This window comes from Cygnus olor, chromosome 1, assembly GCF_009769625.2.
Source record: "Cygnus olor isolate bCygOlo1 chromosome 1, bCygOlo1.pri.v2, whole genome shotgun sequence".
NCBI lineage: Eukaryota > Metazoa > Chordata > Aves > Anseriformes > Anatidae > Cygnus > Cygnus olor.
This window is the reverse complement of record NC_049169.1, coordinates 127,241,501-127,254,958: the sequence shown is the minus strand read 5'-3', so window position 1 is coordinate 127,254,958 and position 13,458 is coordinate 127,241,501. Positions and strand designations below refer to the sequence as shown.

Below are 13,458 nucleotides of genomic sequence, written 5' to 3'. Positions count from 1 at the left end.
CCTGTAACCTGTAGTCCTTTTTGGAGATGAAGTGTCTACCTTTGGGTTACAGGCCCCAACTCTAGTTTATATATATATAACCATATATACATATATATACAGCATTCCTTAGCACGAGAGATCATAACTATCAGTATACCGGCTCCTTTAGGATGGGACAGTCTCTGCATGTCCCCCTGAACTTTTTGCCAAACAATGCAAAATTCAAAAATGAATTCAGCTAAAGGGAAAGAAAGAGAGAAGAAGGCTTTGTAAACAGCGGTCAAGATGAGAAAGGTAAGATTTGGGTTCTGGTCCCTGCACCAAAGGCATGGTCATTCACAGCATGCTGTTTTTTCAGTAACTATTAGAAACAGGGTACAGACAAAGCCCTTAAAGCATGATCAGTGTAAAATCATCCACCTACAACAGGGAGAATGAAAAACATCCTTTTCTTCTCCCTGCATTAACCTACCTTATGGTCAGTACATTCCTCCTTTAAATTTTTGGAAAGGCAACACCCTCTCTGATTCACCTGTCTTCAGGCAGCCCCCTCTGCCAGGAGGAGCTCAGTTTTTCCAGGGTAGAGGAGTGAGAAGCAGCTAGAACCTGGCTGCAGATAACATCCTGCGAGTACTAACCTACTGGCGGCTGCTTCTTGCTCACCTATCTCAGGGAAATGGTGTTGCTGCTGACTAATACTGTTGTACCTGACACTTCATGGTCTCCATTAAACTTTTGCAGAAACCATTCTCTGAGAAAACCTGAGACAGCAACTTGAGTGTTTTCGTAGGAGAAGGAGAAGAGAATCTGAACTGTCATGAACCAGAGCCTGCACCTGGACACTCACTGTGTCCTGTCTGCGCTGCACAGAAGGTAGGGGACAGAAGAGCACGAGGGGTCTACGCCTCTCAGGAAACCTGGTAAGAGAATGTAAGAGACTCTTCTTTCCCGTCAGGTCCAGACGTGAAATAGGCACTGAACCCTTCCTCAGCAGCAACAGACCTGGATATCTGTAGAAGCACAGATCGTATCACTGGCAGAAACACGTACATCTACGGACTTCAGTGTTCTGGGGCCTAGATGGCAGGTTTATGAAATAAAGTACCTAGAATTTTACTTGGATTAAATGAAAAGCATGCCAAAAACGAGAACAGCTTATACCATCTCCCAGGACTATTATTCCAAGCCAAAGGCATGTCAGATCTCACAAGGAGATCACGAGCAGAATGTGAATGGAAAGGCACCATGGGGCACCTTGATGGCTAAGCAGTAACGTCTCCCCAGGCTGACACCACAGAATGGCATTAGATGACCAAGACTATGTGTTTCTGAGACGATCAGTTTTGACTTACAAATACACACAAAGATACCAGGAATTAGTAAAAATTAGATTCTTGAAACAAGAAGTGGTATCAAACTTAGTGCTCAAAGTTTTTCCACTGCAAGATTCCATTGATTCAGGCAGGGAAAATGATTTGCATTGCAAATTCTGGTCAGAAATGGGAAAGCCAAAATTAAAGTTTTGGTTTTGAACGGATATATCGGATCCCCTTCTGGCTCAAAAAAAAAAAGTAATTTAAGACATTGTACAAGGAAAAGTGAATTCAGTGCTGTATTTTTAATCCTTTCCAAACCCTCTTCTAAACATTCTCATAGGCAACAGCTCTCAGTCCGTACAGCATTAGTCACCAGCACTGTGCAGCGATTACCCTCCATTTGTATTCAGTGTTACTAAGATAGAGCAGTGTGGAAATGCCCCTCGTGAACTTGCTCAAGAACAAAACTGAGAAGTTTGACCAGCAAAACGTCAAAGTGCTGATGTTCTACAATCCATCTATTTACCCATTTACCCATCTATGTGCACCCAGAGTAGTACACACCATTCTCATCTTCAAATTAAATCCCTGCTTTCTATTAAGAAATTGGGTCCCGTTAACATTTGATGAACTCCGCCAAATGAATCATCCTATCGTGCAAGGCATCAGTAACAGCAGCATGTAAAAATCTTCCCCAGTCATTCCACTGTAGACATATTGACCCCTATTGACTTTCTGTGCAAAGTAGATTTTGAGACACACTTATAGGATAAAACTGAAGGCGATCTTAATTCCACATGCTATGCCTCTCATGAGGTAAGGTCTCTCTGACTCTCAGAGGTGGCAGTATGGAAGAAATGATGGGTTATCACTGCTGGTCGGACAGAAGTGAAGGAAACAGTGAAAGTGCTTGTTCTCACTGTCACTTTGGCCAGTTCATTTTAAGAAACCTTAACAGAAAATTTAGGTGTGCTATTTTTAACTCAGCTTTGATGCTAAACAAGTTATTTTGGAAATTTGCTTACCAATACAGGTTTTACCAAGCTCTGTTTGTTTAAAGATGTACATTAGAGGCTGAGGTGAATCAAGTCACCTCTTCCCTTGTAGGCTGATTTCCAAAAAAATATTTCTTTGGTACTGCAGAAGACGGAGCCAGTGAAAACAAAGAAAGGGAAGGTCAAACATGCATTCTGTTAATAGGTACAGAGTAGAGCTGTATGTGACTCATCAAACAGGCACTCCAGAGTTATGTATTTTTCCCCGTCACATCTATTTACTTCCTTCAAGAGCTTCTAGAGATTTCTATAGCACTGTGTCCTTACAGTTCTAAAAAGAAAATGGTACTGGGGCAAATAATTTCTTTTTTTAACCTCCAGCTTTCATAACCCACTCAGTAAACACAGCAATACAGCCCGAAGTTTGACACCCAACAGGCTGCAATGCAGACTGGACAAGCGGCAGCTACGTTTCAACCTTCTGCCTGAGCAGGTAAAGCCCTGGGACTCCAGCCTGGCTTCCTGGAAAGCTGATTCTGTCATCAGAAACATAAACAGTTCACAAAATCTTTAAAAGGGATTACATGAGCCTAAGTCACACCTCCTATTGCTCATGCCTCCAAACCAGAGCTGTAGCTCACGCTGAAATTTTCCTCACCCTTGAGCATTCAAGGGCAGAAGAGTCACAAGGGCTCTGGCAACTTCCCATCAATATTACTTTGTTCCCACAAGCCTGGAAACCTCCTCCAGCAACATCAGTAACAGGTTCATCCATAGGGGGAGTAAAAAGGACACATGGAAAAAAAGGAACACCACCTGAATCTTGAAGGTTGGGTAGGGCAGTTTAGAAAAATTAAAATGTCGCAATCCAACATTGAATTGTATTTATGCAAAAAATGCAACCAAAGGCAATAGACCTTGGAATCCTGTTAAATATTAGGGCACCGATCCCACAAATGAGGTGACAGCTTCACCTCCAGTGACGCTACTTTTAATTACGCCCCAAGTCATGTATCTCATTTATTCCTTGAAGTCTGTAAAAGATACCCTGTCATCTCTGTGCTCCTTGCATAAATACACAGTGTAACAGTTTGGATATTTATATTTGGGTTAAGAATGTTACTGTTTAATATGTAACTGAAATGATTAATGTTTAAACAGTAAACTTCTTCCAGTTGTCAAGTTACTACTAAAGGTGACTTGCAAATATCCCATGCAAAAAATGACAGCAACAATTGTTGCTCACAAATGACGAAAATTTCTTTGCAAGCATTTAGCGTTTTAAACTCACCCGTTTTCCTGTCATCCTAAATCACCCAGAGCTTTATATTTCTTAGTACCCTTTTTTTTCTTGGATTATGGAAAGACTCTAGTGTTATCACTCACGTTGTCCACATTAAGGTCTGTAGCTAAACAGGTATTATTAATCAAGTAATAAGATAAATTCTTTTCCAAATTTGGCATGTGGAACAGTGAGCACCTCCCTCTTTGGCCCTCCATGAAGTACTTACACCTGCTCAGCTTGCAAAGGTCGAACACCAAGCAGAAGTGACCCCTCTTGGTCTTAGGACTTCTGGAAGAAGCAAGAGTTGCACCTTTAACTCCAACCTAAGAGTTTTCTATTGCGGGCTCCATTAACGTGATCGGCCCTCATCACAAACCGGGAAGCAGTCAGGTATGTCCTTTCTTGCGTGTAAAATGCATGGCTACTGCAAAGGTAATCCGTCCACTTTTGGAAAGCAAGGTACTTTGCTAAAGTTCAGCATGTCTTTTGAGCATTAATCATGTGTGTAAATCTTACCAGAATCAGGACTCTGGTCATTCTAAGACCTAACATGGATAAGAAGAAGCTAGGCAAATTCTTGGTACTCTGAATAATCATTATAAAAATACATAAGACCGAAAGAAAAAGGTATACAGAGTCAACAAAAGGAAAGGCAGAAAAAAGGAGGTAAAGAAACATAAGCTAGCAACATGACACTAGGTAAATCTAAACTTATTAACGGAGTGAGTCAGTGCTTATGAGACACCAAGTAGATAATGGCTCACACTGCACGAAGATCTTGAGAAATCACAGAAATCATGGTAACCCTTGACATGGTCACATTGACAACTGTTGCTTTATGTAGGCACAAAAAGCCCACTGGATCATGACAAAATTCTGAAACTTGTCCTCTGGCACAATTATAACTGCAATCAATCACTTCCTTTTCACCTCGTCTGTCTACACAGGAAGCACAGCCCTTGCCAGTTATGTTCCTTGCAGCTGCAAAATTAGATCTTCCAGAAGACTTACTATTCTTAGTCCTGCTGTTTTAACAACAGCAGACAAGTCCCACAAACCAGATAATTTTTTACACAGGAAGACCGAAGAACTTTTAGAAAGAAATCCAATTGTAAGGATTGGACCTACTAGGGCCATCAATTCAAGTTGCCTTACACTATTATAGACTCCTCCTGTCAATATTTCTTTTTTGTTTAACCGTTGTACTGATATTTACTAAGTATGTGCCTTTCACAGGCTGACTTTTTCTTGAGGGAGGGGAGGCAATTGGCAAAAATGCATCTATTCCTGACAACAGGCAAATACACTGTTAAAAGTTCACTGGATTTTTTTTTTTTATTTGAAAAGCTGTTATTCTTCCAAGTTACCTAGAGGAGATAACTTAAATTTGGCAGCAGAGATTGCCTCTTGTACTGAAACAGACCTCTGCCAGCAGAATTGAAGTTCAGTTTGGCTAGGCAACAAGAGCTTTGGAAACCTTACGCAGTCACTAGAGAGCTCCAGCAGTTAGACAAAGGATTCCACAACCCCAGAAATTACTTACTCTAAAATCACTAAGCATTTGTGGCTGGGGCTGGATGTTGCCTAACCTAGATGTCCTGAGATGGTCAAGGATGCTCTGCATTCGGGGCAGAATGTGCTAGAACCGGAATCAAGAAGTTTGCCCTTTCTGTGCCTCAGTGAAAAGTAACCAGATGCACCACTCTGACCAGGATTTAGTCTGCTATCTGGAAGGATCTCTCTCAGACCTTCCTTGTACCAGCCTTTCTGTCAGGTAGCCAGAACGTTCTCCCTCTCAGTCCTAGGACTGCATTTCTTCAAACGCAATAATATGAGAGCAAAAGACAGATATCCTTTCTTCAGTTCCTCTCTCAAATCACATAAACCAACAGAGAAGATGTGCAGAAATCCAGCGGAAGCATTTCATTCGTTATGTGACCCGATGTTAAAGGCATCCACCGCGGGGCCTGGTTTGTCTGAGGGTTTACTTTCTCTGCCAGAAAAAGAAATCTGCACATCCTATTTTAAAGCCCTTCCTGCAATTGAAATATACCCAGTCAGGGAGTGATTTTAATATTACATAGTTAAATAGTATTTGTTGGTTTTCACAAGATGGGTAGGTACAGTTTTTAAGGACAGAGATGATGAAGACTAAAACTGGTGCCACAGTCTGACTGAAGCACCTATGCTATGTAAGAGTTTTAGGAATCAAGTGAGCTAATCACATTAAAAACTCTGAAGGTCTTGGGGGTAATACCATTTACTGTAGTTGATAAACGGGATCCTACCCAAATTTGATTTAAGTTTGTCTTTTATATCAGTAGAAAGGATAGCAAAAGCTAGAAAGAAGATTATTCTATTGCTTTTACTCCATTTCAAGTCTATTAAAACTCAATTTCTCTGACAGTAAAATTTTGTTTTGTTTTAAAGGTTTTCATGGTTCTTTTTCAGGCCAGAGAGGAATTTTGAGAATGTTATGAGAAACCATATGATAACCATATGAGAAACCATTTTAATAAAGGAAGAAATTACTGATACAGAAACAAGTAGAAATCGGAGCCTCCAGTAACCTTTAAAGATGTAGACCATACCATGTGCCAATGAAAAAGTGAAAATTTGCACTCGTTGAAGTCCTCACCCTGCAAATGTGCAAAATGAGGACAAGCAATGCTTCCCCTCTGTATTTATTCCCAGAACAGAAGGTGTATAAATGAATTAAGATGACAGAAAGCCCTAATACTCCACGGAGTTTCAGTTGGATGCACCCTGCTCTCATTGCCATTACATGGATAGCAGACAGACACAAAAGTTGGAGGAAGTTGAAAGTCTTCAAAAAGCATGGCAGCAACCCTCTAAATCTGTACGAAAGCTGTCGAGAGCTGCAGATCCCCACATGATTTTTTTAAGCATTTAGTTAGAAATTACCAGTGGACAAAGACTTTGCAAAACATGGAATAGAAATGTTAGAAACACTGAGATCAACTTTTCACAAAAACTATTTTAAAAACAGGCGTGTGATGGTACTTACCACATGGCAAAGAGTTATCCTCTTCTACTGTCTTATTATAGACCCAATCCTCCTTTCTCCAGCGCACAACACTACCATCTCTGCAGTCCTTGGCAAGTTTTATATTTGCTTTATCCCACATTCTGAACATGTACAGCTCCCCAGCCATACCCAGGTTAGGTGACGTCGCTGTACCTGGCAGCCTTGCACAGCCAAGTAAAAACTGCCCTTTTCCAGGGAGATACATTTTTCCAGGTAGTTTTTTGTTTCCTTTTTTTGTTCCATTTATGAATAACTTCACCTCCTCGTCTTCACTTTTCCACTGGGTACATATTTGATGCCAGGTATTTTCATGGAGCACTGCTGTCATATTTATTTGATTTCCAAACAACCATATCCCCAATTTACCATTATCTCCGGTAAGTCCAAGATCGTACTTATTTGCAGAGAGATTGCTGTTAGGTGTTTCCTGATTGTACACATATGCTGTCCAGGGACTACTTAAGGAATTTAGCTTGAGGTGCACACAGACAGTGAATTCTTTCAAGGAAAGCAGAGAAATTCTTGGTGACATAATCCAAGGATCTTCACATTCGGTCTTAAAGACTGCTTTGTATCGTCCTAGGAAATCCTCGTGATCTAAATAAAGAAAAGGTGATTTGTAAAATTACTTCTTTTTCAAAAGGATCTTCTATATGAATGTTATTCAACCATGTAGTACCTTTCCTAGGTATTTACCTAAGAGTTTTCAAATCACATATTATCAAACAACTTCATATCCTTCTCGTAAGTTATTTTTTGGCAGTAGGGAAGCAACAAATTTGGAGGCAGTTAATCAATCCTAGCTGCTCAAGAAGGCTTTGAGATAAAACTCATGCACAAGATGAAGTACGATCATGTAGCTCCCTAACAAGGCACTCAAACTACAAGCAGGAGGCAAAGACAGAATCACGTTCTGGTTCCTATTGCCAAGACCACACAGGTATTTTGCATTTAATAGACACTGGATAAAATATAGACACAGAGCTAGAAGAAGGGACTATAAGCCTTACTGCCTTCTCGTCTCCCAGACTTGCATGCTGCTTTTCTGAAAAATGTTGTGCTCCTTCATGCTTTAAAAACAAACAAACAAACAAACACCACCCTGAGATATTGGCACAGCTTCAGCAGGAAAGGTAGAAAATAGCCATACTCTAGAAGAGAATGAGCTTGGGTAAATTTCAGGAAATGTGGTTTGGAGTCACTGCTTTATTTTAAATTTAATCCCATCCAGCCCCCATTCCCAGTTCTCTAACAGAGCATTTACTTGCAGAGACATCCAGCCTAAGAATCCCACATCTGCTTAGGCAGAGATGGCAACCTGGAGTTTAACCGTGAAAATAAACAGAATTTTAGGTGCAGAATTTACTGGTGAAAGAATAGAATTAGAATTTACAGAATTTACTGGTGAAAGCAAAGTGTCAGGCTATGTCAACACTGGTAAAACAAGCAGTGCCGTGGAATACCTGAACTACTAGAACCTGATCTTAATTGTTAAGCTCTTGTTGATGCCTCGTTTCCTCCTTTGTCCCACTACAGGTAAGTACAGGCTTTTGTGGCTGTAGATGTAAGCTCTCTGGAGTGGGGACTGACTCTTCATTTTTGAAAAAATGCACATTCCAGCTATACAATCATTATCATGATTGCTTGCTTTATTGTGCACCCATCAGCAATAAAATGAAGCCAAACAAAAAAACCCTCCCGTGGGACGTTTGGAATTATGGGAAAACGAAACAGCGTGGTAGATGCTCAAGCGGTATAAAAGAATGCATTACTGATAGCTTTAGGAAGGCATTCATTTATCAATATACGCAGAGCTTTTATGTACCCTCCAGAAAAGGTATGTGAGTAATCATGAGTGGTCAGGCTTGGATAGCAGAGTAAGCTCGGTCAATATACAAACAAAGTTTTTTTCATTAGCTCCCCTGTGAAAAGACAAACCTTGAGGCAATTGGGATCCAGGCTTTCTTTTCAAGGAGTGTCCCATTCACAGTCCTAGCTAGCTGTCAGGGTCACTGCCTGCTCTTCTCTGATCATCTCAGCCCACCAGCTTTCCTCAGGCCAATTCTGAATCGGGAATTTGCTCAAATTTTGTCCCTCGACCCTGGGGCTGTCAAACTTCTTTTTCAATAGCAATCAAAAACAGGAAAATGTTCCTAATAGTGGCAAGTCCAGCTTGATAGACACAAGCTACCAGAAAAAGTTTGAAACACAATATTTATTGATCCATTTTCATGGAAAGTCACTGATAACTGCTCTTGTGGCATACTAGAGCTCGGAGATTCCCTTTGTGACGTTAATTAGCAGAAGCTTGTAGGCATCTTTCACAACCCTGAATCATTCCTAAAGTTCAGCATACGTCATGGTAGTCCCATGTAAGGCTAGAGACCAAGCAGACCTGAAGAACCCTGAGGTTTCAGGCCAAATTAGGTGAAATTCCTAATTAGTGGAGAGTGGATTTTTAATGGTGAGATTATACTTAGCATTGTTCTACACATCCTGGCAATGGATAAGTGAAACACACTTGTTCTAACAGCAAGCAATAGAACTACTTACCCCCTCCACCACACCCTAAAGCATGAATTCACTCATTCACTTTGGCCATTTGTCAGAGTGCATCAGGCAAAATCTGGTATGCTCAGCAAAGAACAGTTCAGCATGGAAAACTGGTTTTTAAAATGTGACTTAAAAGCTGGGATGACGGAGATTGGGTGGGGAAAAGTGTCCCAGAAGTAGAGTTTTTTGGATACAGACTCAAACGTACCCTTTTTAGTAAAAGGCTGACTGCAATTAAAATCAATCTTTTACTTTCCAGTTTGGACAGATCATGACGAAACTGACTATATAAAGGAAGCAGAGACCTAGATGCACAGTCATATGCTAACACTTGTGACACAGGCCCCCTAAAGAAAAATAATTGCTTAACTTTTTCACTTTTAAGTAGGAATTACACTGGAGGTTTTGAAAGATTTTATGTAGCTGCTGTTCCTCATAGCGCGTATGTCAGCAATTTATTTGCATGAATCAAATGCCCTCCAAAATTCCTGTAAGCAATATTGAGTATACAAAGATGGCCAAAGAGACAGGTGAAGGAAGTCTCCTGACACAGCTTCAAAACATGAAGTCACTGTTAACAATCCAGGATCCCTTTATCTTTCAAAGATTGTAAGTCCATTTCTGAGCAGAAATGCTAATCAAAACTTGAGATATCAACAGCAGACCTGATTCTGGAAGTGAACAAATTCTGAGAGAGGCTTGATTTCATGTTAGGCATTAAATCAGGGTTTAAGTGAAAACAGTGAATTAATTACAGGGCTGCAAAATCATAGTACATTCTTTACAGGTGCTTGCACTATGAAGTTGTCAAGGGAGCCAAAGTGCAAGCCAGACATATGCAAGCAGTTTGGAGAAACGTGAGGCTTCAAAGAGGACGTGAACTTGCAGGTGACAGCATCTTTAGTGCAGGTAACCAACAGAAACGGAGCAAAATGAGATCAATCCTGCTGATGATTCTCCTACACTGCTTTGTGTCATTCAGGAAGACCGTGGTCAATCAGTACGCAAGGCCTGATGAATTAGTTTAAATGAACAAAAGAGTTTACTTAGAGAGGTCTACCTTTCACTATTTAAAGCATTTAAGAAACTGGGATGTCTGGACCACTTTGTCCCAAACAGTTCATAAAAAAAAAAGTGCCAAGAAGTGGTGCCAAAGCTAGAGAACTGATACTAATCTTGTTTGAATTGTTAGAGGAAAGGCTTGAAAAACTTCGTGTGGACAGTCTATCCAAAGAACGCTGAAAAAGCACGTAAAAAATCATAACCACAATCAGCAAATGCATTTCAGTGGTCCAAGTGGAACACACAGCACAGCACTAAATTAGTTAGAAATTAATTATCAAGATCATCTTAGCTAGGTCTGTTAGATATGTGGGTGGATGCAATACAAGAAGGAGATAACATTACTTCAAAGCCCTGGAAGTTCTGTTAATGATTGTTTATTTTCTCTGGTACTTTTGGGCTGTGGCCCACCCTTGACCCACGAAGCGAGGAGCTGGAATTGGCTGTCCTTTGCCAGGGACGTTCTGAGCTTACAATTAGTTCCTGTGGGTCCAGACAATACAAATCATGTTCGGAAACCTGCCCGTCGAATGTACCTTTATCACCACTGCACAGAAAACATCGCATGGGAGAAAGAACGTTCCAAACATCTCCAGATTAAGAAAAATAAGCACAAACCACCAGATGGAGTCAAGGAAACTCCATCCAGTAGGAACTGGGGTCTGACATTTCATTGGCATTTGCTGTACTTACACACACAACCTCTTTCAGAAACGCAAATTGTTGCATTTCACCTCTAACAGGTTGTAATAACTGCTATCTCTAGAAGAGATGGTCAACCACAGGTAATAAGAGTTAGATCTCTAAGATTCTTTCAGTACGTTAACAACTATTTTTATAGGTTTTTATATAACTATTTTTTTAATGTAAGGAAAACAACTGTTTTCCTTACATTACTAATAGCTACTACATGAGTATAATTGAACATTAGTTCAGTTGCGTCTTCCCTTCAATCTAAACAGCCATGTGCTTATGCAAATGCATAATCTGGCTTTTAACCAGTAACAATATCCATTAATTTCTGTACATGTGTTTGCCACCTGTAACACATTTGGATTGTTACAGTCCATTAAAATGACATCATAAAGATCCTGATGTATTCCATCTAGAGCTGATAACTGTTCTTAATAATAAGTTTAAAACTAAATTTTCTACATATGGGTCATTTGATTCTGCTAAACATCTTGGAAATCCAAAGCTAACATCTGTTTCCTCAAAACAAATTTTGTCCCTCCTTTTCATTCACAGTTGTATATAGTTGTATATACGGGGATAAACTACGTCATATTATCCAGTGTCCTGTACATCAGAAAGAACACAGGCAGTTCTTCCCTCTTCATATTTCCTGGAGAACACAAACGTACTTTGTCACCTCAGTTGAGAAAAGAACTGAATAAAGATGCAGCTGACAATGCTAACAGCCTAAAAACAAAACAAAACAACAAACAAAAAAAAGAGTATGGAACCATAAATAAACCCTTGTATCAGTTTAGGTCTTCTTGAAGGATTACTGTCTGGCAAGTCATGCCCAGGTGAAAGACAAATTCCCTCTTTGCTTGCTTCCTCAGAGCTATTGGTTGAACTGCTAGAAACTCTGACCTTCTAGCATACGATAACATGCACAACACAGGAGGCAGCTCTAAAACTAACCGTTAAGTAAGCGACAAAAATCTCCTCTAATTTTGTAATATTCCATGCCCAACACTAGCACGATTAATGCATTAAACACTATCAATGCAAGAAGTTTTACAAATGACATGCACTGTTTTCTGTATCAGTTGAGGTCCAGAGTAGTGAGACTTGCACCTGCCAGCCTAAAGAACAACAATAAACAGAACACAGATTTGCTGCTTCTACTGTACCTCATACACAAACATCACCATACCAGTTATTCAATTTCTACTAGAAATGACAAGAAGTATTTATTTTTCATTTACTGTTATATAAAAAGCATACACGGTCAAATTTGAATACATCATTTCTGTTACATGTTTTGGACCTTGTTATCTTTTCCATAGTCATATTCAGATCCACTGCCAGAAACAATGCAGGAGCTTTTTGATGTTCATATCTGCACTATGTACAGTGAATCTAAAAGGATCTTGACATGTTCGTGAAAGAGAAGAATAAAAGATTTAAGAGAGGCTCTGTAATGGTAACAATTCCATTTCAAAAAATTGCAGGAAAGTAATTTGTCTTGTTATCATGTATTGTATTTATATTCTTTCCTCATCCATAGACCAAAATAAGTTACTACTGATGAATTTTTGTGAAAACATATACTGTGAACTTAGGGTTTGCATATCCAAAGTGAGCACTGTTCTAGTTCTTGTCTATGACAATTATTCCCTTTGATTTCAACAGAGCAGAAACTTGCCTGTTCTGAATATATCCAAAAGTCCCACTCACCAAGACTAACATTGCTCATTTGGAATACCAACACTAGATGGATCAGGAAAAATGCGTCTTACCTTTGCCTGCTGTAGCCAGGAACAAATGAAGTAAAAGGACTGCTAGAGCAATCCTGAATCTCAATAAAATGTGCTGTATTCTGCCAACACAGCAGTGCTGTTTTCCCCAGGCAACCATTCTAGAAGGAAAAATAAATAAATAAATAAATAAAGTGTAGTGACTACAAAAAACATAGGTGTGCAAGCATGATGAATGATTCCTGGTTTTCAACCCAGGAGTGCAATCTTTTCAACACTGTTATACTGTTGGGCATATATTACACACAAATTCACAAACACTCTGTAGAGTACTGGCAAGTCACCAAGAATGAAATAGCTGCTTGCTGGAGGAAAAAAACAAAATAAAACACTCAAGCTCTAATTCTCTGAAGAATCACAAATACATCAGATCACAACCATGAGTCCTTCCACAAGTAAAGCTTTCAACATTTGAAAAGCAAACAAACAAAAAACACAAACAAAACAAAACAAAACAAACACCGAAGAAATAGGCTGAGGAGCTTTTCCAAAAGCTTTGTTAATCTCAAAAAGTATATGGAAAGCACGTCTTTGGTTCCCCACCCACAGGTTCTATTATCTGACACTTTAATAGTAAAAGTGTGAATCCCTAAGGAATACACAAGAGTTTGATTCCCCATCCTCATCTCAAAGTAAAAAGTTACTGCAAAGCTCAAAAAAATTAAAAATGTCACAAGTCACTGTGTGCGGAGAGTTCCTGGAGTGTATCATCAAAACCCGATTCCTC

The 13,458-nt window shown here is 39.7% G+C and overlaps 1 protein-coding gene across 8 annotated transcripts in view; it reads right to left on the bottom strand.

Moving 5' to 3' along the window:
• The window catches only part of ADGRG2 (adhesion G protein-coupled receptor G2), a 62,715-nt gene that overhangs the window by 37,084 nt on the left and 12,173 nt on the right, over positions 1 to 13,458 (bottom strand). For all 8 annotated transcript variants that reach the window (XM_040532479.1, XM_040532486.1, XM_040532496.1 and 5 more), the window contains exons 2-3: positions 12,714 to 12,832; positions 6,607 to 7,224 (exon numbers count right to left, since the gene is read on the bottom strand). In XM_040532479.1, the coding sequence (XP_040388413.1) occupies positions 6,607 to 7,224; positions 12,714 to 12,831 (736 nt within the window). In that variant the 5' untranslated portion in view covers position 12,832. The remainder of the gene's footprint in view (positions 1 to 6,606; positions 7,225 to 12,713; positions 12,833 to 13,458) is intronic.